The sequence below is a fragment of the Podarcis vaucheri genome, assembly GCF_965113315.1.
Source record: "Podarcis vaucheri genome assembly, chromosome: 2".
Lineage (NCBI taxonomy): Eukaryota > Metazoa > Chordata > Lepidosauria > Squamata > Lacertidae > Podarcis > Podarcis vaucheri.
Genome location: NC_138760.1, coordinates 17991412 through 18016616, shown reverse-complemented (window position 1 = coordinate 18016616; position 25205 = coordinate 17991412). Strand labels below are relative to the sequence as shown.

Sequence of the window (25205 nt, the reverse complement as noted above, 5' to 3'; positions counted from 1 at the left end):
TTAATAGAATAGGTGCCGCTACTCACCATGAAGTTGTTACAGTAAGTGCCACCCTTTTTTTGCAGTGAGTACATATATTCACAGTTTGGACCACTGCACTAGGAGGCTCCATGCTCACTTTGCTTCACTTCAAACTCAGAAGGCTAACAACTCAACAACAAATATTCAATTGCTTCCATAATAAAAACATGGCTACTTGAGAAATGAAGTAGATCAGTGGTATCCACACTTTTTTCAAAGAGGGCCAGATTTGATGAAGTGAAGGGCCGCGAGGGCCGACCAAAGGGCCAACCAAAGTTGTTGAGGTTTTTTTTAGTATTTTACCCTGGGAAATAAACTGCCACAGTGGCCAGATTCAACTGACCAGCAGGCCGGGTTAGACCCCTGAAATAGACATGCCTGAAGTAGACCATTTTTTTTTATTTCAACCACGTACTATCTACTCAAACTGACAGCAGTTCTTCAAGGTCCAGGCAGAGGTCATTTCTAGTTCTGTTTCTTGACAGCCTTTAGCTTGAGATGCCAAGAGCTTATTCTGGAGTTGTCACCAGAACATGCATCTTGTCTTTGACCCATATCCCTTTATTCACCGACTGTTCTTCCTCCTCCTCCTCCTTTAAAAAGTGCTCTAGTGTCACTAATATCCTCAAACCCTGCTGATGCTTTGCCATGCCCTAAGTCTCATGGGTGGAATTCAATGAAGTGCTAAGTGAGGTATGCGTGCCAGTGTGGTGTAGTGGTTAAGAGCGGTAGTCTCGTAATCTGGTGAACTGGGTTTGCTTCCCGGCTCTTCCACATGCAGCTGCTGGGTGACCTTGGGCTAGTCACACTTCTCTGAAGTCTCTTAGCCTCACTTACCTTACAGAGTGTTTGTTGTGGGGGAGGAAGGGAAAGGAGAATGTTAGCCGCTTTGAGACTCCTGAAGGGGAGTGAAAGGCGGGATATCAAATCCAAACTCTTCTTCACAATGGGGCCCACTCATGCAAATTGACTCTCCCCCCCCTTCCCTGTGCACCCCCCTAAAGCTGTACTGAGGGGTTCCCCTAACCATCCAGAGCAGATTTAGAGGGCACAGGGAGAAGATGGGGTTGAAATCCTGTTGCAGAAGCAGACCTCTGCTCTGTGCACACAGCAACCTAGTTGAATCCTACCCCATGTTATTGGCTTGACTAAAGAAGTCACAAGACATCATTTGTGAAACTTTCCAGGCCATGCTTAACCACCTCTCTCCAGGTTAAAGGTAAAGGTAAAGGTACCCCTGCCCGTTTCGGGCCAGTCTTGACAGACTCTGGGGTTTGTGCGCCCATCTCACTCAAGAGGCCGGGGGCCAGCGCTGTCCGGAGACACTTCCGGGTCACGTGGCCAGCGTGACAACGCTGCTCTGGCGAGCCAGAGCCGCACACGGAAACGCCGTTTACCTTCCCGCTGGTAAGCGGTACCTATTTATCTACTTGCCCCCGGGGGTGCTTTCGAACTGCTAGGTGGGCAGGCGCTGGGACCGAGCAGCGGGAGCGCACCCCGCCGCGGGGATTCGAACCGCCGACCTTTCGATCGGCAAGCCCTAGGCGCTGAGGCTTTAGCCCACAGCGCCACCCGCGTCCCCTCTCCAGGTTAGGACTGGGCAATATATTGATATATCATCCAATACTGGTTTGAAGTCTGTATCGTGATAATTCATAATTTTTGACCTGGCAATATATCATGAATCATGGTGTTTGTGCATGCACTATACAAAAATCACGATGCGGGGAAAACCGTGAAGCCAGCCAATGCCTCTACATAGCTCCATCCTTATTCCAGACATCGTGATATATCAGTATACCACAATGTTTAGCTGGTGATATTGAAAACCACATATTGCCCAGCCCCTACTCCAGACATTTTACCAGGAGACAAAATGCCTAAATGTAGCACAGCACAGGGGCTTCTTTGCAACTCACTGCTTTAGACTGGTAGCAGCCTGCAGGTAGAGATGGAATTTCCTGCAGGATACAATGTCTCGGATATTCTACTACAGTGATGACACCGGAAGAACTTACCATATCCACAGTGATCTGACCAATGACTGTGCTGCCATATTGTTGCCTGAAGCTTTTAAGTCTTGATTGCTCCTTAGGTATCATGTTTGCAAGAACATCTTTCAGGTTCTGGAAACAAAAAAGTGCAGCCAGATCTTACACACAAAGTTAAGAAAATGCCAGTAACCTAGTACTGCAAGAGACATGGGGTAGAATAAAGAGTGGGTGAGAATTAAGAAATCCAGCACGGATTGCATTCTCTCAAGTACAAATGACAAAGTGAGTCACTAGACAGGCAGTATGCTTTATGGACATTTTCCTGGGGCAAACACTAGACCAGGGGTCGGCAACCTAAGGCCCATGGGCCACAAGCAGCCCATGGGGGTCATTTAACCGGCCCATGGACCCCTGCCGCCCACTCGGTTGGCTCCCATGCGCCATGCTAAACAGGCGCAAAGCAGAGCAGGGACCGCCTTCTGCGACACTGGCCAGCTTCCTATTGACTGCAGGAAGCTCCTGCAGCCAATGGGAAGAGGCGCCCACCGCCTCAGCGCCAGAAGGAGTGCCAGAAATAGTGTTTGCGCATGCGTGCACACTCCGGCCCACCGCGGCGCCTGCAGGACAATGAACCGGCCCAACCCACAAAAGCTTTGCCGACCCCTGCACTAGAACATAGGGGAAGTCCTGCTGGATCAGGTCAAAGGTCCAACTAGACCAGAATCCTGTTCTCACAATGGCCAATGAGATAAGGTAAAGGTAAAGGGACCCCTGACCATTAGGTCCAGTGGTGACCAACTCTGGGGTTGCGGCACTCATCTCACTTTATTGGCCAAGGGAGCCGGCGTACAGCTTCTGGGTCATGTGGCCAGCATGACTAAGCCGCTTCTGGTGAACCAGAGCAGCGCACAGAAACACCATTTACCTTCCCGCCGGAGCGGTACCTATTTATCTACTTGCCCTTTGACGTGCTTTCGAACTGCTAGGTTGGCAGGAGCAGGGACCGAGCAACAGGAGCTCACCCCGTCGTGGGGATTCGAACCGCCGACCTTCTGATCAGCAAGCCCTAGGCTCTGTGGTTTAACCCACAATGCCACCTGCGTCCCCGGCCAATGAGATACCAATGGGAAATTTGTAAGCGGGACCTGAGCACAACAGCACTCTCTTCACCTGAGGTTCCCAGCAGTACAGGGTGTAGCCGGGGTCCAGAGCACCTAAAGTCATCTCCCCCGAACAACCCACAAGCAGTGAAAAAGAATTGCTTACCGTAGAAGCACTGGCATGTCTGGCAGCAAAAATGATACATGATGAGTTCTGCAAGGGAGAAACGAGACAGCAACTGAAGACACTTTCTTTACAAGTGGGCAGACCACCAATAACCTCACATGCATCCCAAGCAGATTCCCCACCACCACCCCATGGCCTTTCACTCCCATTTAACACCTGACTTGCAAATACACCTCAGTCCCTTGATTATAAAGAGACTCTCTTGACAACATAGGTGCCAACTCTAAGGGGCCCAGGTCCCTTCGGGTCCCCCGATAAAATATTTGAGAACAATCAGGGGATGGAGGAGGCTGAGAGTGGAGTGGCTTCTGTGGCTGGTAGCTCCGCCTGCTGGTGCTGCCCTGCTGCCATGGACGGGAAGGATGAGGGTAAGCAGCTCCTGGCTGGTGGTGGCAGGAGGATGCTGAGTGCCAGAGTGGAGGAGCCATCAGTCATTGAAGCCACGCTGCCACCATGTTCGGCTCCACCCCCTGGCTCCTCCCTGCATCACACCCATGTCATGTTTGTGTCATCGGCTCCCTTCCAATCTTCTGCTCAACTTGGCGCCTCTGCTTGACAACATCACACAAGTGAAGTCTGCCATCATAAATCAGTATTTTCACTATAGCACATGGGAAGAACATTTTGAAATACTTGGGAGTTTCCTTATAGCTCCTACCACCAATACAGAAGTGCATTCTTTGCAAAGAATCAAACAAATGTATTTTAAATGATTTTTGTTTTTGTTAGTTAGTTTTCTATACTTCTGCTGAGTGATAATGCTAAAACCAAGGCAGGAGTCTTATGGTGAAGCAATTCTGAAATTTCAAACACCAGGCTTTACTTTCTTTGTTGCATTAACTGTATTCTCCCCGCCCCCTCCTCTCCCGCACATATTATGTCCCCATTCCTACAGCTTCCACTTTGTGCAATTTCCACTGGTTTTTGTACCCTGCAAACGTAGGGTGCCTGGAATCAGCTGCCTAAGAGTTTTGGTCAGGACTCCATTCAGCAAGTGCTCATCATGAGTCATGTACACCAGGGAGGGTAAGCAAAAGTGTGCTACAGTTTCACAGTCCGGCAATCTTGCTGGTTTAGCAGAATTGGATACCAGCAAGTTGCTGAGTTTCCAACCTGTCAATATGTGCCAAGATGAGAATTACAGAGCCCAAAGGGTTGAGACAGACAGTGTTAGACATTGTCTGCATTTAACAGACCACCACGTCGGTTATAATAATATTGCCCAAAAGGACTAACACTAATAGATTCTTCACTAATTTCATCATTCGACAGCAGAACTTCGACTAAAAAAAAGTTAAATACAGTGGTGCCTCGCAAGACGAAAAGAATCCGTTCTGTGATAATCTTCGTCTAGCGGTTTTTTTGTCTTGCGAAGCAAGCCCATTGACGGATTAGCGGATTAGTGCTATTAGCGGCTTTTAGCGGCTTATCTGCTGATCGGATCAGCTGATAAGCGGCTTAGCGGCTTAGAAAAGTGGGGGAAAGAAAAAACAAACCCCACAGGAACTCGCAAGACATTGTCGTCTTGCAAAGCAAGCCCATAGGAAATTCGTTTTGCGAAGCACCTCCAAAACGGAAAACTCTTTCGTCTAGCGAGTTTTCCGTCTTGCGAGGCACCACTGTATTAATGCTTGGAAATGTTCACCAACACCCTTACCCCAAAACTGCTCACAGGTCACATTCCATATCCAAAGTTGTGTTCTGTGGCACTATGCAGGCACAGAAACAAAATTATGCATACAAAAGAGACGGGTGCAAGTTGGTTGAATCTGTATCTGTTCAGCTTCCCACCCCTTGCATAATTTTGGTCATTACAGTGGTACCTCGGGTTAAGTACTCAATTCGTTCCGGAGGTCCGTACTTAACCTGAAACTGTTCTTAACCTGAAGCACCGCTTTAGCTAATGGGGCCTCCTGATGCTGCCGCGCCGCCGGAGCACGATTTCTGTTCTCATCCTGAAGCAAAGTTCTTAACCTGAAGCACTATTTCTGGATTAGCGGAGTCTGTAACCTGAAGCGTATGTAACCCGAGGTACCACTGTATAGTCCTGTATTCAGATTTTTTTCTAAGGTTTTTTACAGTGGTGCTTCGCAAGACGAAAAGAATCCGTTCTGTGACTCTCTTCGTCTAGCGGTTTTTTTCGTCTTGCGAAGCAAGCCCATTGAAGGATTAGCGGCTTAGCGCTATTAGAGGCTTTTAGCGGCTTATCTGCTGATCGGATCAGCTGATAAGCGGCTTAGCGCTATTAGCGGCTTATCTGCTGATCGGATCAGCTGATAAGCGTCTTATCTGCTAGCGTCTTATCTGCTAATCGGATCAGCTGATAAGCGTCTTATCTGCTGATCGGATCAGCTGATAAACTGCTTAGCGCTATTAGCGGCTTTTAGCTGCTTTTAGTGGCTTATCTGCTGATCGGATCAGCTGATAAGCGGCTTAGTGGCTTAGAAAAAGTGGGGGGAAAAACCAGCAGGAACTCGCAAGACATTGTCGTCTTGCGAAGCAAGCCCATAGGAGATTCGTTTTGCGAAGCACCTCCAAAACGGAAAACTCTTTCGTCTAGCGAGTTTTCCGTCTTGCGAGGCATTCATCTTGCGGGGCACCATTGTATTTTAAAGTATGCACAGCCCCAATCATAATCTTTCAATTTTTAAGATTAAGCCTCCCTTGCGAACAACCCGTTACAAGCAGTACTGCAGAAGGTTGCATATAATGAGCAACATAAACAAGGACCCCTCCCCACCAGCTATAGTCCACGTTTTTTGGCCCAACACACTTAAACTTCATAAGCACTTGGATCCCAGATATGCGTTACCCAAGGGGAGCACCTTCCAATCTCAGCTTCTCAAAAGCTACCAAACACAAACAAGGGTTGATAACTGAAGGCAAGGAAACTGCATGCTGGGGGTGGGGGTGGGCAGAGGAAATCAAGAAGCAGTTCCCTGCACAAGGAGTTCCCTGCACAAGGAGTACCATACTGCGCCTTCCCACTGGTTGAGATCATCTGAGATAGCATTGCTCTGCAAACCTTTTCCTCTGGAAAGCATGAAGAGCGTGCAGAGTGAGATCTTTTCTCAAAGCAGGTCTGTTTCTGTTGTGGCAACCACCCTGTGGGACTCCCTCCCTTGAGTTGACGCTCTTTACGCCAGCATGCAATGCCTGCTTTTGAAAACGTTCTCCAAGGTGCCTGAGGAACATGTTTGCTTTTCTGTTGTATTGCTGTTGCATTGCTTTTGTCATGTTCACAGTTACCGTATTTTTCGCCCTATAGGACGCACTTTTTCCCCTCCAAAAATGAAGGGGAAATGTGTGTGCGTCCTAGGGGGCGAATGCAGGCTTTCGCTGAAGCCTGGAGAGCGAGAGGGGTCGGTGCGCACCGACCCCTCTCGCTCTCCAGGCTTCAGGAAGCTTTGCTCAACCCTCGGGAGACCGGCTCCGAGGGTTGCGCAGAGCTGCCTGCAGTCCCGGGATCAGCGCAGCTCTGCGCGGCCACTGGGAGCCGGGTGCAAAGTCCCGCCCCCCTCCCGATGGCTGCGCAGAGCTGCCTGCAGTCCCGGGATCAGCGCAGCTCTGCGGGGCCACTGGGAGCCGGGCGCAAAGTCCCGCCCAGCTCCGGATGGCCGCGCAGAGCTGCCTGCAGTCCCCGGCTCAGCGCAGCTCTGTACGGCCACCAGGAGCGGGGCGCAAAGTCCCGCCCCGCTCCGGATGGCCGCGCAGAGCTGCCTGCAGTCCTGGGATCAGCGCACTTCTCCCCATAGCCAGCCCCACAAGCTCGGGGGACAGCGGGGAAGCAGAGCGTGCCTTCCCACTGTTCCCCGACCTGGTTCTTCCAGCCCCGCACCTGGGGGGGGGAAATAATTTTTTTTCTTTATTTCCCCCCCAAAAAACTAGGTGCGTCCTATGGGCCGGAGCGTCCTATGGGGCGCGAAATACAGTACTCTCTTTTTTAAGTGCTTTAGAATATTTTGTATGTCGCCAACTTGAAAAGAAGTCCCAAATATCCATACTTTTGCTTGCCGTTTACGTCTAATCTTAGGAGAAAAGCTTTAGATGAGCAAAGGCACCCCCTCCAGTCACAAGCCATTTCCCCCTTCCCATTCTTGCAGCCCCATCTCCTACAATAACAGAAGATGCCAAGAAACAGGCAATGATATAGGAAGCAATGGCTGGAAGTGGCACTCAGCAGTGGAACAGCAAGAGAAACTAATTGCAAGGTAAGCATATGATATAGCTAACAGCTGACTTAACACATCTCAAGTGACAGAACACACACAGGAGCTGTCTCAGAACAGTTTGCCTTTGCAAGAAGGAATGCTTCTACTTTCTTGCACTCAAATGCACTCAGCTTTCCCCCAGGTGGCCTGTAAAACTTGGGGTAAAGTGTTCCAATACACAGAATGCCAACCTACCTGATGGGGCACCTAAGGGAAAGGTGCATGCTGCTACGGACAAAGCCTGGGAAGGAGATTTCCACATGTGCACGGACAGGCCCCCATTAAAGTAGCTAGGTTTAAAGGTAAAGGTAAAGGGACCCCTGACCATTAGGTCCAGTTGTGACTGACTCTGGGGTTGCGGTGCTCATCTCGCTTTATTGGCCGAGGGAGCCGGCGTACAGCTTCCGGGTCATGTGGCCAGCATGACTAAGCCGCTTCTGGCGAACCAGAGCAGCGCACAGAAACACCGTTTTCCTTCCCACCAGAGCGGTACCTATTTATCTACTTGCACTTTGATGTGCTTTCGAACTGCTAGGTTGGCAGGAGCTGGGACCGAACAATGGGAGCTCACCCCGTCGCGGGGATTTGAACTGCCGACCTTCTGATCGGCAAGTCCTAGGCTCTGTGGTTTCTCTGTGGCGCCACTCGCTAGGTTTACAACAAGCCAAAAGCTAGAATTTGGCAAAAAAAACCTCTTTAGAGGGTGGGGAGTAGAATTAGGTAAATTATGCAAACATCCTTTCGACCTAATGCAGGGATAACTAACATGGTGCCCTCCAGATGATGCTGGACTGCAACTCCCATCAGCCCCAGACAGCATGACCATTGGTCAGGGATGATGGAAGTTACACTCCCATCTGGAGTGTACCATCTCAATGGATCAGATCTGAAGCTCTAGGTTGAGGACTCTTGTCTTCATTGCAAACCAGTCCCCGTAGCAGAGAGGAAGGAGGGGTGGGGGTTCATGGAATATGGCAGACAGGAAGCAGAAGAAAGGGAGCTGGCAAATATGGAGACCTTGGGCTTCCTTTTTCCCCCTTCTCACAGAAGCCTTACACTAAAAAAACCTAATCCCACCATCCTCATATGATTACAGCCAGACAGGAAGCTTTCTACTGTACAGTGGTGCCTCGCAAGACGAAAAGAATCCGTTCTGTGATTCTCTTCGTCTAGCGGTTTTTTCGTCTTGCGAAGCAAGCCCATTGACGGATTAGCGGATTAGCTGCTTTTAGCGGCTTATCTGCTGATCGGATCATCTGATAAGCAGCTTAGCGGCTTAGAAAAAAGGGGGGAAGGAAAAAAAACCAGCAGGAACTCACAAGACATTGTCGTCTTGTGAAGCAAGCCCATAGGAAATTCGTTTTGCGAAGCACCTCCAAAACGGAAAACTCTTTCGTCTAGCGAGTTTTCCGTCTTGCGAGGCATTCGTCTTGCGGGGCACCACTGTATAGTAAAACAAACAGTCCAGACCACTGATGATTCTTTTGTCCATCTGTCATGAAGTATTTGGAATAAACAAATTCCAGCAAATTTGAGAGGCAGCCAAAAGCCAAGGGACAGGTCCTATCAGACATTGACAGGACACAAGCCAAAGGGATTTCCGTGACCGCTTTCTATATCGGAACTCGGGCAACCTATGCCTCAGCTGAGCACATTCTGCTGACAGGAAAAGTGTTTTCAGAGAGAAATCAGGAAGACTCAGCATGACTCTAAGACTACATCAAGATGGAGGTTTCTTAAAACGAATTAGCTTATCAATCAGGTCCAGTGGCATCAGTTCAATGCACATAAGCATGGAACCAGAGCCTCAGCAATACTGAAAGTACATTTAATAACTGGCAGCACTGCCAATTTGACAGAAAGCCTTTGGCCTGGAGAATATTGCATTAAGTGCCGTGTGTGTGTGTGTGTGTGTGTGTGTATTTCTAGATTTGCTTTTGGGGCAACACAGAACACCAAAAGTCCACACACACGCATCCTACATCTGTAAAACCGATGGCACCTCCTGACTTTTGAGAGAGGTCAGGACTCTATGGCACTATGGCATAGGACTCTATGGGAAAGGACTATAGCTCAACGGCAGAGCACATGTTCTGCAAGCAGAAGGTCTCAGTTTCAATCCCTGCTATTTCCAGTTAGGGCTGGGAAAAGACTCCTGCCCAAAACCCTGGAGAGCCGCTGACAGTCAGCATGGACAATACTGAACTAGACAAACCAATGGTGTGACTCTATATAAGGAAGCTTTCTATGTTCGGAGCCCACTACTGAGTAGGAAAAATAAAGCAATGTAGTCTAGGAATTTAGCCAAGTTGCAAGCTGCCAGTTTCCAATGAAAGGTCCCCTGGGCACTACTGACAAGACTTTCCCAACCCCCAGCTGACTTGCGAAAGTGTCCTCTGAGCATCCTTTGAACTCCTTTTTTGGCTCCCGGCTTACCTCTTCTATGCTTTTAATGCCTTCTGAGCAGTGCATACCTGCCTGCCTATCTTCCAGGACAGGCCACGCAGCAGCAACCAAGTTCCTTGGCTCAACATGCGCTCCTCTGCGACTGATGACAGGTACTCCACCACAGAGGCTGCTGGTGGCCAGGCCCATTGAACACAGTCCTGGCACATAAAGCCTCGTGGAACAGAAGGAGCGCTACCACAGCTCCACCAAGCAGTGTCACCACAGTTCTTCCAAAGTCACTCTACATAATCCAGGATAAACAAAGGCAGCAGCTTCCGGCAACACTATGTTCTTTTGGAGCGACATTCAGGATCCAGGCTACTGCCAAAAATCAGTACACTGAAAGCTTTAACTTGCAACAGCTTTACCCTCCAGAGCAAATCAGCAAAAGCTTGGTCACTATTAAAAGTAAACAGCAGGATGCTTTGGGGCGAATGGTGTGGTTCCCAGAGCCGTATCTAAGCAACAAACATCCCTTTTCCACTCTGGACCTAGAGAACTATCTTGGGACAACTCTTGATTAGGAGGAGGCTAAGAAGGAGGGAAAAAAATTCACATAAGACAAGCTGAAGATGGTAATTTCCTGCAACATTTACAGGGAGGAGGCTGAACCCTGCTATTTCAGGGATTAAGAGGACTGCACACAGTCACAGTTGTTCCTCAACAAGAGATAAATTCATGTCCTGTGAAGAATGCAAGAGTACAGTAATGGGAGTTCGCAATGGGAATCTTATAAAACTGTATTTTGCGATACAACTGGTACACTTGGATTCTCTAGTCTGTTGTCTATAATGTTTCAAATTAGTTTGTGAAATTTTTAACCTTAGCTGCACCCGCTCCCCTTTAACAGGAGCAGGCTTGCAAATAGCCAATAACCTGGGAAAGTAAAAGCTGTGTCTCATATTTTGAAACACATGTGGTTAACGTAGTTACCTAGGGAAGTGGGCTGGCAAGGAAGTGGGTTATTATAATCTGCAGGCAACATTTTTGCTTTTGCAAGATAAAGAAACGCTGCTAAATCTGATTTTCTGTGTATGTGTGTGAGAGAGAAGAACAGGACACTTTGAGGATATCACAACCCTTTGGAGCTCACTGCGTTCCTGATGGATCAAGAAGCCTGTCTAATAAACTTCTGGGAACAATAAAGCAACATCTTTTCTTACAACCAACTTCAATCACTGTGGCTTTAGCTGCTTTAAATAAAAACACAAACCTGATATTTAAGAGGGATTTTACATTTTAAAAATCTATTATACCAAAGTCTTCTGAGTGTAATGCACATTTGTATGAGTCTAAAACTACAGGCATTTGGGCTTAAAAAAAAAACCCACCAGGTATTTAAATAGCCGACAACATGGCACATAAGAATTGCCACTGCTTTTCTGCCACAATATATACAGTGTCTCCAATGACTGTCAGACTCGGATTTTGCATCTTCTAAAAGAACTATACAGATCCATTGCACAATAAGCTCGAGAGAAAGGTGAAACTATTTTATAGTACATGCCTGCAGTAGATCAGGGATCACTGGCCCTCCAGATGTTGCATTGACCACTGGCCATGCTAGATGGGGCTGATAAGAGCTGGAATCAACATCTGCAGGCAGGGTTTGAAATTAGCAGGGCGCAGAGCACATTTTGTGCCTAAAGATTCTCCATTTGCAAGCACCTCAAAAAGTCTGGGTGCCATTTTTTGTGCCTGGCTGACACTCAAGGATTACTGAAATGTATGTGCTTTGAATACTTGGAAGGATATGTTAAGGATAGACAATATGTTAAGGATTGGGACGCGGGTGGCACTGTGGGTTAAACCACAGAGCCTAGGACTTGCCGATCAGAAGGTCGGCGGTTTGAATCCCTGCGACGGGGTGAGCTCCCGTTGCTCGGTCCCTGCTCCTGCCAACCTAGCAGTTCGAAAGCACGTCAAAGTGCAAGTAGATAAATAGGTACCACTCCGGCGGGAAGGTAAATGGCGTTTCCGTGTGCTGCTCTAGTTCGCCAGAAGCGGCTTAGTCATGCTGACCACATGAACCGGAAGCTGTACCAATAAAGCGAGATGAGCACCGCAACCCCAGATTCGGTCACGACTGGACCTAATGGTCAGGGGTCCCTTTACCTTTACTTAATAATAAAAAGCAAAGCATTTCGAAAACTGAAGTATGGTACCAATATGTTTATTATCACAACCAAATTAAACATGTATTAACAATTTCTGCTAAAATGTGATATTAACAATGTGTCACTTATGTGAATTGCATATTATGCTTATCAAAGCAAAAAATAAAAAGTGTTGCTGACCCCCCCCCCCCAGTGGCAACTATACATTCTGTTTTGGCGCCCACAACCCAGGTCTCAGAAGCCATTTGGCTCCTAGCTTTTCCACCCCAGGATCTAACACTGTCTGCAGGATCATGGTTCTCATTCAAATCATGAGTGCACTTGCCTGTCAGCCACCAGTTAACAAAATACAGAATACAAAACTAATATAATAAATGTGACATGATACTGTCAGACTTTAGAGTGAGCCAAGGAGCCTGCCATATTTGTAACCTCTCTCACAAAGTTAATAATAATAATAATAATTTATTATTTGTACCACACCCATCTGACTGGACTGCCCCAGCCACTAACTGAAGAGTTATAGTCTATGTTGAGTTGCACCAGGAGAGGCTAGACATACATTGCTGTATGCACTCAGTCAGAAATGCTCTGGTAAACACTGCTGAATTCTGAGGATAAGCAATCCGAGAATAAGGAATGAGTTTCTTTCACAAGCTATTGTTTGCCTAGGAAAGAAACATCTAGTCAAAGTGCAAATGGAGAGCTGGAAAAGTACTCAAGTCTCTGGAGAACTTATAAATCCATGAGAACTCTGGTATTTACACATTTCAAAGGGGTGATGGTGAAAAAGCAAACACTCCAGCTATCAGCAGAATAAGACATTTCTGGAGTTCAGGAAAACCACACAATATAGTGACGTGCCCACGTTAGTATCCACCTGACAGCATCGCACAGTCAAGTCTGATATCTCTACATGGAAGGACTGTGTATATTACAAGAAGTCCACCAAAAGGAGAATTGTTTGTACTACAAGGTGTCATCTTAACTGCATTATGATATTTCTTTGCTAGCTCTCTGCCTCTTCTGTGGCTCTACTTTCCTTTGTCCAACTTGGGGCTGCAGTCTTTGGCTAGGGATTAATTTTCATGAATCATCTGAAAGCCATTGTGCAAGCCAACTGTATTATGTTAGTAAGGTACTACAGTTGCCATCTGATTATTTTTATTAATAAGACTTATCTTTGTTTTTTCCATTGTGTGGTTTCCAGCTCTTCTGCATGTTCTCTCTCTTTTAGTATACCAGCAGGAGCTGACATTGCTGAATTCAAGGATAAAGTATGCCAAAAAACAAAAACAAAACCCAACCAACCTCAAAAACCCTATCCTATTTTGCTCTCCCCATTTGTTCCCCTTTTCCTTGACTGAGGAAGCCTAAAATTTAAGTTGAAAGGAAAGGCATAAAGCAGACTCAGGTCCCAGAGGCACTGCCCTGCTGGGGAAGGACCTTCTCTCTTCAAAGCATGGGGAAGCTTCCTCGCCCCCAACAACCAGTACAGTGGTACCTTGAGTTAAGAACTTAATTTGTTCTGGAGGTCCGTTCTTAACCTGAAACTGTTCTTAACCTGAGATACCACTTTAACTTATGGGGCCTCCTGCTGCCGCCGCGTGATTTCTATTCTCATCCTGAAGCAAAGTTCTTAACCCAAGGTACTATTTCTGGGTTAGTGGAGTCTATAACCTGAAGCGTCTGTAAGCCGAGGTACCACTGTATATCAGACTTTCTTCCCATTGTTCTCAGTAGAACCAAGTACTCAGGACAGAGTTGCCTTTTGATTGATGCAGGAGTCCAAGATCCCATTCCCCACCCCGTACATGAAACTCCTCCACAGGCAAGTTCCTTTCTCAATGTGATATACCTCTCAAAAACGAAAACAAATACTTTGCATACTGAAAACCACCACACTCAAGAATTGGGAGGGAAGGTGGCAGATAAAAGACTCCAGTTTCTGGGAGTCATCCAAGTGGTTAAATGCTCAATGTGTTTATAGTGCAGGATATGATTTATTTATAGTGCTGGATATTACTATTTGATTTATGGATTGATTACTGTGGAAGTGTGTTGAGCTTCTGAAGTTTGACACCAGTGAATCTTTGCTTAATTTCAGTTCTCCCTTCTAGGTGTTTGCATTATTTGGGTAACACCTGCAGGATAGGTACAAAAGGAGTAAGCTATCTCTAGGAAAAAGTGTTAGCAGAGGATAAATGATCTGCCTTCTTCTCGGCAGCCACATGTGCCTTCTTAAGGATGCCCATAAACAATATAAAAGAGGACTAAGATACCAGTGTTATTCATCATGTCTTGGTAAGTCCATTTAAGAACAAATGACCATTACAGCTTCCAGAGCAGGAAATTATGCCTAGGGAAATCTAGTGTGTTCTTAAAAGCAAGACTGCAGCCATATTTATTTATTTTTTGTTCTACAAATGAAAGAAAACAAGAAAGCCTCAAACAAGTTTGCATTGTATTAAAAATAAATAAATAGACCTATTCTTCCCTAAAGCATCTGGTGCTTTAGAAATGAGAGTCATGAAAGCTCTGACTCAGAAGAAGGGAAGTATGTAAACAGAAAGCAAAGGAAGAGCCTTAGGTCCTAAATAATCTCTGCCTTCATAAGAGACCAATATTTTTTTCAGAAAACTGAAATCATTCTTATTCCAATTTTGAATGCCTTCACTACCTCTTTTCAAGTACTGTACTGTGGAATATTTATTGCAGTTGTGAGGAAATTTTGCAAAGTCATGGACAAAACCTGCTCACCTTGAACTTTAGAAACTGCAGTCGCTTTCCAGATGTAATATATGAAACGGGTTTATTTTACTTTTTAAAGCATCCTAAGAAAAGAATGAGCAAGAGGGTAGAGAAGCAAAGATAATGAGCCCCATGTGCTTTCACAGGCTGTCTTCTAGAGCTTCAGCAAACAGGCAACTGGAAGGATATGGAGTTGCTGGGTCAGAGGATTTACTAATAAGCTACTCATGTAGAATCATAGAATTATGGAGTTGGAAGGGACCAACAGGGTCATCTTGTTCAACCCTATGCAATGCGGGAATCATTTGCCCAACATGGGGCTTAAATCCACAACCCAGAGATTAAGATTCTCATGCTCTACCGACTGAGCTACCCCAGTTAGGTTGAACACACTAGGGTTTGATAAGGTTACTACTGACAAGTGGTTATGCTTTACTACTGCCAGGACAGCAGTCCCAAAACATTGGGGCATGTTTTTACACCGAGGAAACAGAAACCCTGCACTCAACTGTGTTATTACATAATAATGACAATACTAAACCCTAACCATTTCAGGATTATTAATGGACAAGCAAGACATAAATATTACAAATGAAATAACCTGTTTTATTTTAATGGTCTAGTTCAGATTTCCGCTACCTAGTTCCCTCCAGATGTTTTGGACTACAAGTCCCATAATCTCTTGGCCATCTGCCATGTTGGCTGGAGTCGATCAGAATTTGTACTCCATAGGGTACTTGTTGAGGAAGGCTGGTCTAATTTGATCCAAATGTTTGCTATACCTTTAGAGAGACCATCGCTTGCCGTTGACTGGTATGCTAAAGCAATAAAAGGAAGAACACTTAAAAGAACAGAATGGGAATGCAGTAGAAACGTCAAGATAGAACTAGAACTCTGGACAAAAAACCGGGTCCCCCCCATAGACCCTGGAAACTGTCCTTTTCCTGTGTCTTGTTTTAGGCTGAGCTTTCTAAAGTTTTGAAAACGGTCCCTATGAAGCAAGGAGAACGAGGGAGTTTTTGCATACATGTTCTTTAAAACCAAGAAAACAAATTACATATAGATTCCACGACCAATGGACATATCACAGCTGAACGGCCTGAAGTGTATTATGTGCTTTTGCTGTGATATAAAAGCAATTTCCCACCTATAACTGAGAAGGAAAGGTTGCCCAGCCACAAGTTTGGCTCCTCAAAAGCATTTTAGCAGTGGTATGTTAAGTGGAGTGGGCATGCACATACATAAGACAGCCGCTAAGGCAGAAGGGTCTTCGGAAAGTCTATGTTCTTTGTTCTGGAAGGGAAGGAATTCTCACAGCTTAGATGCATCCCTACTAGGAAGGTAATGGAAAAGTTCAGAAGCTAAACTGTCACACCCCACCCTTTCAACGGGAATACAGACAGCAGATCAGGAGACCTCACTCAAGATAATGCTGTCTTTCTGCAGAGGGCAGTTTATATCTGCCAGCAGGAGTCCGAGCCAATTAAGGGATTCCTATATAAATCTGTTCAGGCACAGACTAGTGAACAAGCTGTGACCCAGAGAGTGCCGCATCCAACCTCTGCAACAACATTTTCTGTGCTTTCTTCTCTAAGCTAGGGAAGACAGCTATGCTGCTGGCCTGGATTTAGCCTGTTCTCTGGTGTGGATACTGAAGCTACATATAAAGAACATCCTAATAATATTCCCGCGTTATTTGGAGGCACTGTCAGATGGCTCAGTGAATGCAACCTACTTTAAACAGACCTTGATGTTTAGCTTGACTGCAACAATAAGGGCAATTAAGGTGGCAAGGCCAGCCAAGCACCTCCATGTCATTTTAACCTGGTTATCAGGATCTGGGTGATGCAATCCAGCCAACGGCCAGCTTGCCAGCAAAACTCAGTAGGACGATAACTCACCATGGAAGAAACGTGAATCATGCCATCTGACTTGGGAGGTCCAAACCGTGCAAAGGTTTCTCAAAGCAGCACTTGCCTATAGTACTAGAAAATGTTTTTTCCCTCTTACAGGTGTGCCAAATTAAACTGAGATACACATTCTCCTTCGGCCATCACTCAAGTCGATTTGACAAAAGCAGGAATACTGGCCCCTTCAGGGGACCCAAATTATAACATAAGGGACTTGGGATGAAACTGTGACTATGGAATAGGAGTTATGAGAGGGACCTGCTGCATGTAGAAGACCCACTGTCAATCAGCAGAGTGTGTTTCCTACAAGATATAAAACCCCAACAAGCACCTGTTTGTTTTGGCATCATCTTGTGCTTTTTTTACACACCTTAACTTGTTTAAAGTTAACACAACATGGCTGGGAATTCATTTACTTATTTACCTACTTATTTATTTACAGTACTAACTATATTTATATACTGTCTTTCTGCCCAAACACTCAAATATATGCAGTGGATTTTCACGCACATACAGTGGTACCTCGAATTACATACGTTTCAGGTTACATACGCTTCAGGTTACAGACTCCGCTAACCCAGACATAGTACCTCGGGTTAAGAACTTTGCTTCAGGATGAGAACAGAAATCGCGTGGCAGCAGCGGCAGCCCTCATTAGCTAAAGTGGTACCTCAGGTTAAGAACAGTTTCAGGTTAGGAACAGACCTCTGGAACGAATTAAGTACTTAACCTGAGGTACCACGGCACTTTTTGAAAGAGATCCTATCAATTACTTATATGGGGCTGTTTGCTTTTATTATTTTTACCCTGTTTTTCTGTGTTTGGACACACAATGTAGCTTACAGAATTAAACAGACAAAAACCACCACTAAAACTAATGTGGAAAGCTCTGGAGATCCGGGCTCTATTAGTTCCAGTGACAACAATGCAGGCTTCTTCCTCTTCGAGGGCTCCTTCTTAGGCCCAGTGCGGATATATCCTTAGTCTCCAACCAAGGTTATGCCTGTCATGGTTATCAGTCCTGATGCCCCTGCAGCTAGATTGCAAAAGCAAAGTTGCAGCCTTAGACCTGGTTTCATTTTGAGGCTTACTGTCCCTACTGCAGAGTTTAAGCTATCAAAGAGACCACTCTGAAACACTGCTCCTTGTTCAGTGGTATCTCAGGTTAAGTACTTAATTCGTTCCGGAGGTCCATACTTAACCTGAAACTGTTCTTAACCTGAAGCACCACTTTAGCTAATGGGGCCTCCTGCTGCTGGAACACAATTTCTGTTCTTATCCTGAAGCAAAGTTCTTAACCTGAAGCACTATTTCTGGGTTAGCGGGGTCTGTAACCTGAAGCGTATGTAACCTGAAGCATATGTAACCCGAGGTACCACTGTAGTGACTCCAAAACTTATTTGATCACTCACTGTCCATTATCCAGCCTCAATAACTTTATGCTGCACATTAACCTGTTTGTCCTTCTGAATATCCACATATAGAGTTCCAAGGAACACCCAAAAAGAGAAAATGCTGCATAACACTTAGGAACAAAGAAAGGGGTCAAGGCTGCCAAGAGTTGCAGATCCACATTATACTTATTCAGGCATTTGTAATAGGGTCTAACTAAAATGAAAGTGCATGCACAAACACCCTAGCTCTTGCATCCTCCAGGTCTATCATTCTCCGTGTGTTCCAATACATCTGCCTGAAGCAAGGAAGACTCCTGTACTCATGGAAGCTTCCCTTTGTTCTGGAACCCTGCTTTTCCAGTTTTCCAAAATGCATGGGAACTCAACAAGTACAAGTGATTTCCCAAGTGCAGGCTGCTGCCCTAGAACACACAAGGGACAACAGGCTTGGGGAATGCAGAGCTAGTGTGTTCATGTACACTTTCCCTTCCTAGAATATTTTGGTTAGTCATTTACAAACACCTATAATATTTTGGTTAGTCATTTACAAACACCTGAACAGACTACTCTCAACTCAAAACCCCATTCTTTAAGAGAAGAGCAGTGGACTGAGTTGCTGATAGGCAGAGTATTTGGTGAAGAGTTTACAGGAACAGTAGCAGAGCTGAGATTATTACCAGCACACCATCTCTTTCCGAAACAAGAAAGGTGCACTTCTATATGGCACTGACTGAGGCTGGGTGGATCTCTGAATCTTATATACTTCTAATTGCACAAGAACAACCAAATTGCCCAAGCGCACCCAAAGTTTCTCCCACACTCTTAAAATACAAATCAGGACAAGATAAGGGAACCACTCTTAGGTAAACCTTGTGCAAACAAGAGCTTACTTCCTCCATTAATGCTTCAGGGAATACAAGCTTACACCCCGCTAAAGCTCTTGCTTTCTTCACCTGTAAACCAGAAGAATCCTTGGGGGAAAACAGGTTCTGCCATCCCCATTACAGAATCCCAGCTCAAACCTTAATGTAACATCTTATTGGCAAGTACAGTCTTAACATGTGCAAGCAAGAGACACATGCTCTTTAAAAACCACACAGTGAGTGGAATTCGTTCAATGTACCGTATTTTCCGCCCCATAGGACACACCGGCCCATAGGACACACCTAGATATTTTTTTTTGGGGGGGGGAATAAAGGGGGAAAAATTATTCCCCCCCAGGCACGCCCCGTGTTTCGGGCTGCTGCCCGCAAGCCTTGGGAGCCCGGGGGACACTCCCGCCGGGCTCCCAAGGCTTGCGGATAGCTTCCTGAAGCCTGGAGAGCGAGAGGGGTCGGTGTGCACCGACGCCTCTCACTCTCCAGGCTTCAGCGAAAGCAACGCGTAGCCTCTGGAGCGCGGAGGGAGCGCTCCCTCTGCGCTTCGGAGGCTTCCCGTTGCTATCGATGAAGCCAAGGAGCCTGCATTCGCCCCATAGGACGCACACACATTTCCCCTTCATTTTTGGAGGGGAAAAAGTGCGTCCTATAGGGTGAAAAATACGGTGCCACTAAGTGGGGTATGTGTTTGAGGAATTAGGCCCACTCATGCAATGGGACTCCCCCCCTCAATGCACTTCTAAACCTGTTCTGGGGTTCCCCCAACAAGTTAGTTGTATCCCACCCAATGTTTTTGAGGCCGTGGAATACGTATCACTGGGACTAACACTATCAGCATATATGCTGTGACTTGACAATATATTAAGTATGTCCAGCCAAAGAGCACTCTCAAGAACTTGGCACTTCCTTTACACAACTCAGATAAAGCAATACAAGAGCAGAAAATACAAAAGACCAGCCTCCCCTCTTTGCAGCTAGCAACTGATGTCATGTAGCTGCAACAGGCATCGCAGATGGAAAACTAAGATAAGGCAGCCCTTCTCCTGCTACTGGCAATTATTGTTTAAAGCAGAGGCAGAAAAAGAGAACAGCAATTAAAAAGGAAGAGGGGAACCCAGCTGGGAGAAGAAACGATGGATTGGGAACATAAAGATGAAGAGCTTATATTGCCAATGCAGGCAAGTGCCCACCTCAATCCCACCACACATTTTGTGCATACCTGAATAGAACCAGAGACTTATACTGTAAAGGAAAGTTACCAAGGGAAGAGTGACACCTTTCTACAATGTACTGTGCAGTTGCCCCCAACGCATTTTTTTCCACTACTAAAAAAGCACCTGTTTGAACTTTCAGGGAACGGTGATTGGAGCCAAGCTTTTATTACCTTTACCAGCAGAAGGCACACGTTTTGTTTTATTGCAGTGTTTTTTTAGATGAGCATTTTATTATGTTAGGTTATCTGTATGCTTGCTCTGGGCTCCTTTGGGAGGAAATGAATGTAACAAAAAATAAATAAATCGTTAATTGCTCCTTTCTACAATGTACTGTCCAGTTGCCCCCCAACACATTTTTTTTCCAACACTAAAAAAAACACCTGTTTGAACTTTCAGGGAACAGTGATTGGAGCCAAGCTTTTATTACCTTTGCCAGCAGAAAGCACAAATTTTGTTTTATTGCAGTGTTTTTTTAGATGAGCATTTTATTATTTTAGGTCATCTGTATGCTTGCTCTCGGTTCCTTTGGGAGGAAATGAATGTAACAAATAATAAATAAATAAATAAATAAAACATTAATTACTCCTTTGTAGTTATCAACACTTGTGAAAAACATTCACATATTGTATATGTTTGAAACTGAAGCCAGACACATCCCTGGAGACCCTTGCATATCCAGGGTGGTTCTCAATCACACCAGATTTGAGCAGATCCAAATACTACATCCCAATAATTACACTCACTGTAAGCAAGACAAATACTCCACATGTAGGACCCACAATTTGCCTCCCCCCTGCTCAAACATCTACAATTTTAGCCCAGCATTGTAAGTATCACAGAGACAGCTGAAATCTCCAGACACCCACATAATACAATTAAGAGTGCTGGAAATGCAATTACTCCCTGAAGAGAAAGAACAGGCACCACCACAAGAAGCAAAATTTAAAAGAGAAATAAAAAGCTAAAAATCAAAAAAGGAAAAGGGGGAAGGTATTTGGGAGAGGATTAGGAGCAGAGAGATGAAGAGCTTACTCGGGTCACTACAAGTCTGGCTCATCTGGCTTTTGTTTCAGACCCAAGTTAAGTATGTCCTAATTTTAACTTCACTATCTACTTGCCCTGCTGCATATCTGTACTACGCAGAAACAGAACAGATTTCCTCAGTCATCAAAATTTAGTCAAAGTACAGCAACAGAGCAGGCAGAAGTCAGGAATGGGGAAAAGGTAAATAAGCCCAAAATAAATGCTCTGGGATTAGCCATTTGCAATCGATTGGTTAGGGAATATAGTGAGTCTGGAGTTCAAATAAAATTGTCAAATGGCCCTTTATCCTAGGGAAAAAGCCACAGCCAGACTTTTCAGCAAGACAACAGCAAACAGCATATTGAACTTTCAATAGAAGGCAGAAAATTAGACTGTAGCAAAGGAGAACACAGATCACGAAGAAAAAATGGGCACTCGGAAAATAGCCCAATAGAAAGAGACTGCTTTCAAGAAATGTCACTTGTTACAGGATGTGTGTGCATGGTGCGTTTGATGCCTCTAATACATCCCACAACTTTATCACTGCAATCTTGCAGCAAAAGAAAATGCTTACTAGGAAGCTGCGCTACTTTCCAAATACATTAGACTAGAGGCCTACTTTGCCCTTCCAACATTCCACCATGCGGGGGTGTGAGCCAGGCAGCAAACATTAATTTATAGATTCATGCATTGCTTCCCTTCCATGAAACAATTGCTAGTATTTCTTCCACTTTAGGAAATACTAGCAACCAGCAGCATGACGTTGATTACTCATGTTAAGGGATACTCCATCCCAACTTCACCCTTTTGACAGCTGACCCTTTTGCCCTCTAAGCATCCTAGGAGCAGCTTAAAGGTGATCAAGTTGTTTAATAAGGGCTGGGGATCACACAAGAGGTGGGAAAGGAGGCACAGTTTCCTAGCTTAGCTACATTTCCACCAACATGCACCAGTTTAGCTGCTTCAATCCACCTGCTATAAAAAGGAACCAGAATATGCCTGCTGCACCTTTCCCCTAGATACCAAACTTAAGACTGGGGGAGGGAGCATACAACCGCCCCTGTCAGAGGGAATGAGCAGTTTCCCACCCAGAGGTCACGTGGACAGGAAAAAGCCAAGTCTGCAATTGCCAAGGCCTGATATTCCCAAAACATATGATCATGGAAATCTCAAAATGAAGTCAACCCTCTTAATGGGAAGAGAGGAGAAAGGGATATATTACACAGCAACAGTTTCTTCTTTTACCTCTTACCCACCAACCAACCACCGCAGTTCACCATTTCGTTGTCTTTCTCCACCCCACCCCCCGGGGGACGGACATAATAAGGATCCCTCTCCCTTTAAGATTTCATACGGGAGGAGAAGCAGCAACCTAACGGGGTAATAAAGTAGAGAACATCTTTCAACAAGCCTAGACCTAACGCAACGTCCTCGGAAAGAGAAACGTGGAAGTGGAGCGGTGGATAAGGCAGTCCCACCCAAGGACACAGACGTTCCCAGCACAGGCCCCACTCCCCACTGGCTTGGCTACAATCGCGTTACGAGACCCCGCGCCCTACGAGTCCCCATAAAATTAGAGCTGGAAGGGGGTCCCCCCCCCAAGGGACATCTAGCCCAACCCCCTGCAATGCAAGAATTTATTTTTATTTTTGCCCAGCGTAGGGCTCGAACCCACGACCCTGAGATTTAAGAGCCCGGCGGATCCGATGCGGGAACACCCAAGTTGCACAGAACCAGGGCAAGACGAACCCCCCCCCCCACTGCAACGGCAGATCCCAAGGGATCCGGAAGATCCCAGCTGCTGCTCCTTAGCAAGAGTTGGGACGCAACCCCCCACCACTCAAACACGCGCTACACAGCCTCCCACCCCTCGCGAGGCCTCCGGGCAAGTCTCGTGGAGGGCGCGGCCCCTTTAAGGGCGGCCTGTCAGAGGCCCCGGGAAGGGCGAAATGGCCGGCGGCGGGCGGGGGGGGGGGGAGGCGAGGCGAGAAAGAAAATTTCACCTCACCTTGGCACCCAAGAGGCGCGCGGCCGCCCTGCTGCTGGCAGTCAACAAGGTCATGGCGAGCGAGGAGCGGCGAGAACCTGACGCGGCGGCGAAGGGGCGAAAACAGGCGGCCGCCTCGAGGAGGAGAGGGAAGTCCGGGGGTGGGCGGGGAGGAAAGAAGGGAAGCAGGCGAGGCCAAGGTTGAAGAGCGGCAGCAGACGCCTGAGGAAAAGAGCGGCAGCGGCTGCGCCCGGCAGGGTCCTCACAACGCGGCGGCGGCGGCGGCGTCAGCAGCGGAGGGGCGGGGCCTTGCCCCGGCGGAGGACCCCGAGGCTATTAACATAAACGTCGCCGAGGCGCCATTGGGCGGCGCGGCGGGAGGGGCGGGGCTTGTCTGCGCGCGGGCGGGCAAGGGCGTGGTCCTGCCTGGGAGTGAGGCGCCCCAGTCAAGCGCCTGATCTGCATGGCGACAGCGTCTGAAGTAGCCTCGTCTGCACACACACACATATATATAAATTAATACGGGTTCAGCTGGAGGGACTGGGAGTACTTGGTGTTGCCAGTCTTGTGGGCTTTCCGTAGGCGGCTTGGCTGGGCTAGATAGGCATTTGTCTGATACTGGAAGGCTCTTCTTTTAGGCTAACTTTATTCCTAACTTCTCCCCCCCCCCCAATTGCTTAGTAAAGGTAAAGGGACCCCTGACCATTAGGTCCCGTCGTGGCCGACTCTGGGGTTGCGGCGCTCATCTCGCTTTATTGGCCGAGGGAGCCGGCGTACAGCTTCCGGGTCATGTGGCCAGCATGACTAAGCCGCTTCTGGCATACCAGAGCAGCGCACGGAAACGCCGTTTACCTTCCCGCCAGAGCGGTACCTATTTATCTACTTGCACTTTGATGTGCTTTCGAACAGCTAGGTTGGCAGGAGCAGGGACCGAGCAACGGGAGCTCACCCCGTCGCGGGGATTCGAACTGCCGACTTTCTGATTGGCAAGTCCTAGGCTCTGTGGTTTAACCCACATGCCACCCGCATCGCTTCTTGTTGTTGTTTAGTCTTTGTGACCCCATGGATCAGAGCACACCAGGCACTCCTGTCTTCCACTGCCTCCCGCAGTTTGGTCAAACTCATGCTGGTAGCTTCGAGAACACTGTCCAACCATCTTGTCCTCTGTCGTGCCCTTCTCCTTGTGCCCTCCATCTTTCCCAACATCAGGGTCTTTTCCAGGGAGTCCTCTCTTCTCATGAGGTGGCCAAAGTATTGGAGTCTCAGCTTCAGGATCTGTCCTTCCAGTGAGCACTCAGGGCTGATTTCCTTAAGAATGGATAGGTTTGATCTTCTTGCAGTCCATGGGACTCTCAAGAGTCTCCTCCAGCACCAGAATTCAAAAGCATCAATTCTTTGGCGATCAGCCTTCTTTATGGTCCAGCTCTCACTTCCATACATCACTACTGGGAAAACCATCGCTTTAACTATACAGACCTTTGTTGGCAAGGTGATGTCTCTGCTTTTTAAGATACCGCATCACTTACCGTGGAACTCATTGGGACTTGATTCAGAGTAGAAATGAGCTGTAAGGTTCGCCCTGCGCCAGGCAAGTATTCAATTTTGTATACCGCCTTTCATCCGAAGATCCCAAGGCTGTCTAGGGATTCCTAGGAAAATCCTAATGCATTTTCCAGAATTTAATATACACAACTTCTTAGTTATCTCCTACCTTGAGACTTCCCTGCCCATGCCACCATGGCTTCCTATTTGTTCCTTATTTTGCTGCATATCCTTTTACATCAACCATTTTCAATCTATACAATAACCGAATAGTTGTTGCTGCTGCTCATGTATCTAACCCTACTTGAAGATTTATTTGACTATACCATATATATTTGTGTGGAGAAGTGTGTGTTGCTCCCCCTGCAACACACACTTCCCCACACAAACATATATGTTTCCTCTTCAGGCTGAGCCCTCTTAACCTA

At 46.6% G+C, this 25205-nt stretch overlaps 1 protein-coding gene across 2 annotated transcripts in view; it reads right to left on the bottom strand.

The window, feature by feature from the left end:
• Nucleotides 1-23508, bottom strand: part of CS (citrate synthase) — a 36359-nt gene extending 12851 nt beyond the window's left edge. Inside the window, exons 1-3 of one of the 2 annotated variants that reach the window (XM_082212599.1) lie at nucleotides 23257-23508; nucleotides 3282-3329; nucleotides 2040-2147 (exon numbers count right to left, since the gene is read on the bottom strand). In XM_082212599.1, coding sequence (XP_082068725.1) covers nucleotides 2040-2147; nucleotides 3282-3329; nucleotides 23257-23310 — 210 coding nt within the window. In that variant the 5' untranslated portion in view covers nucleotides 23311-23508. Of the gene's footprint in view, nucleotides 1-2039; nucleotides 2148-3281; nucleotides 3330-9949; nucleotides 10124-23256 lie in introns of those variants that run through there. The other variant, XM_082212598.1, reaches the window with a different exon arrangement.
• Nucleotides 23509-25205: the final 1697 nt, after the last annotated feature.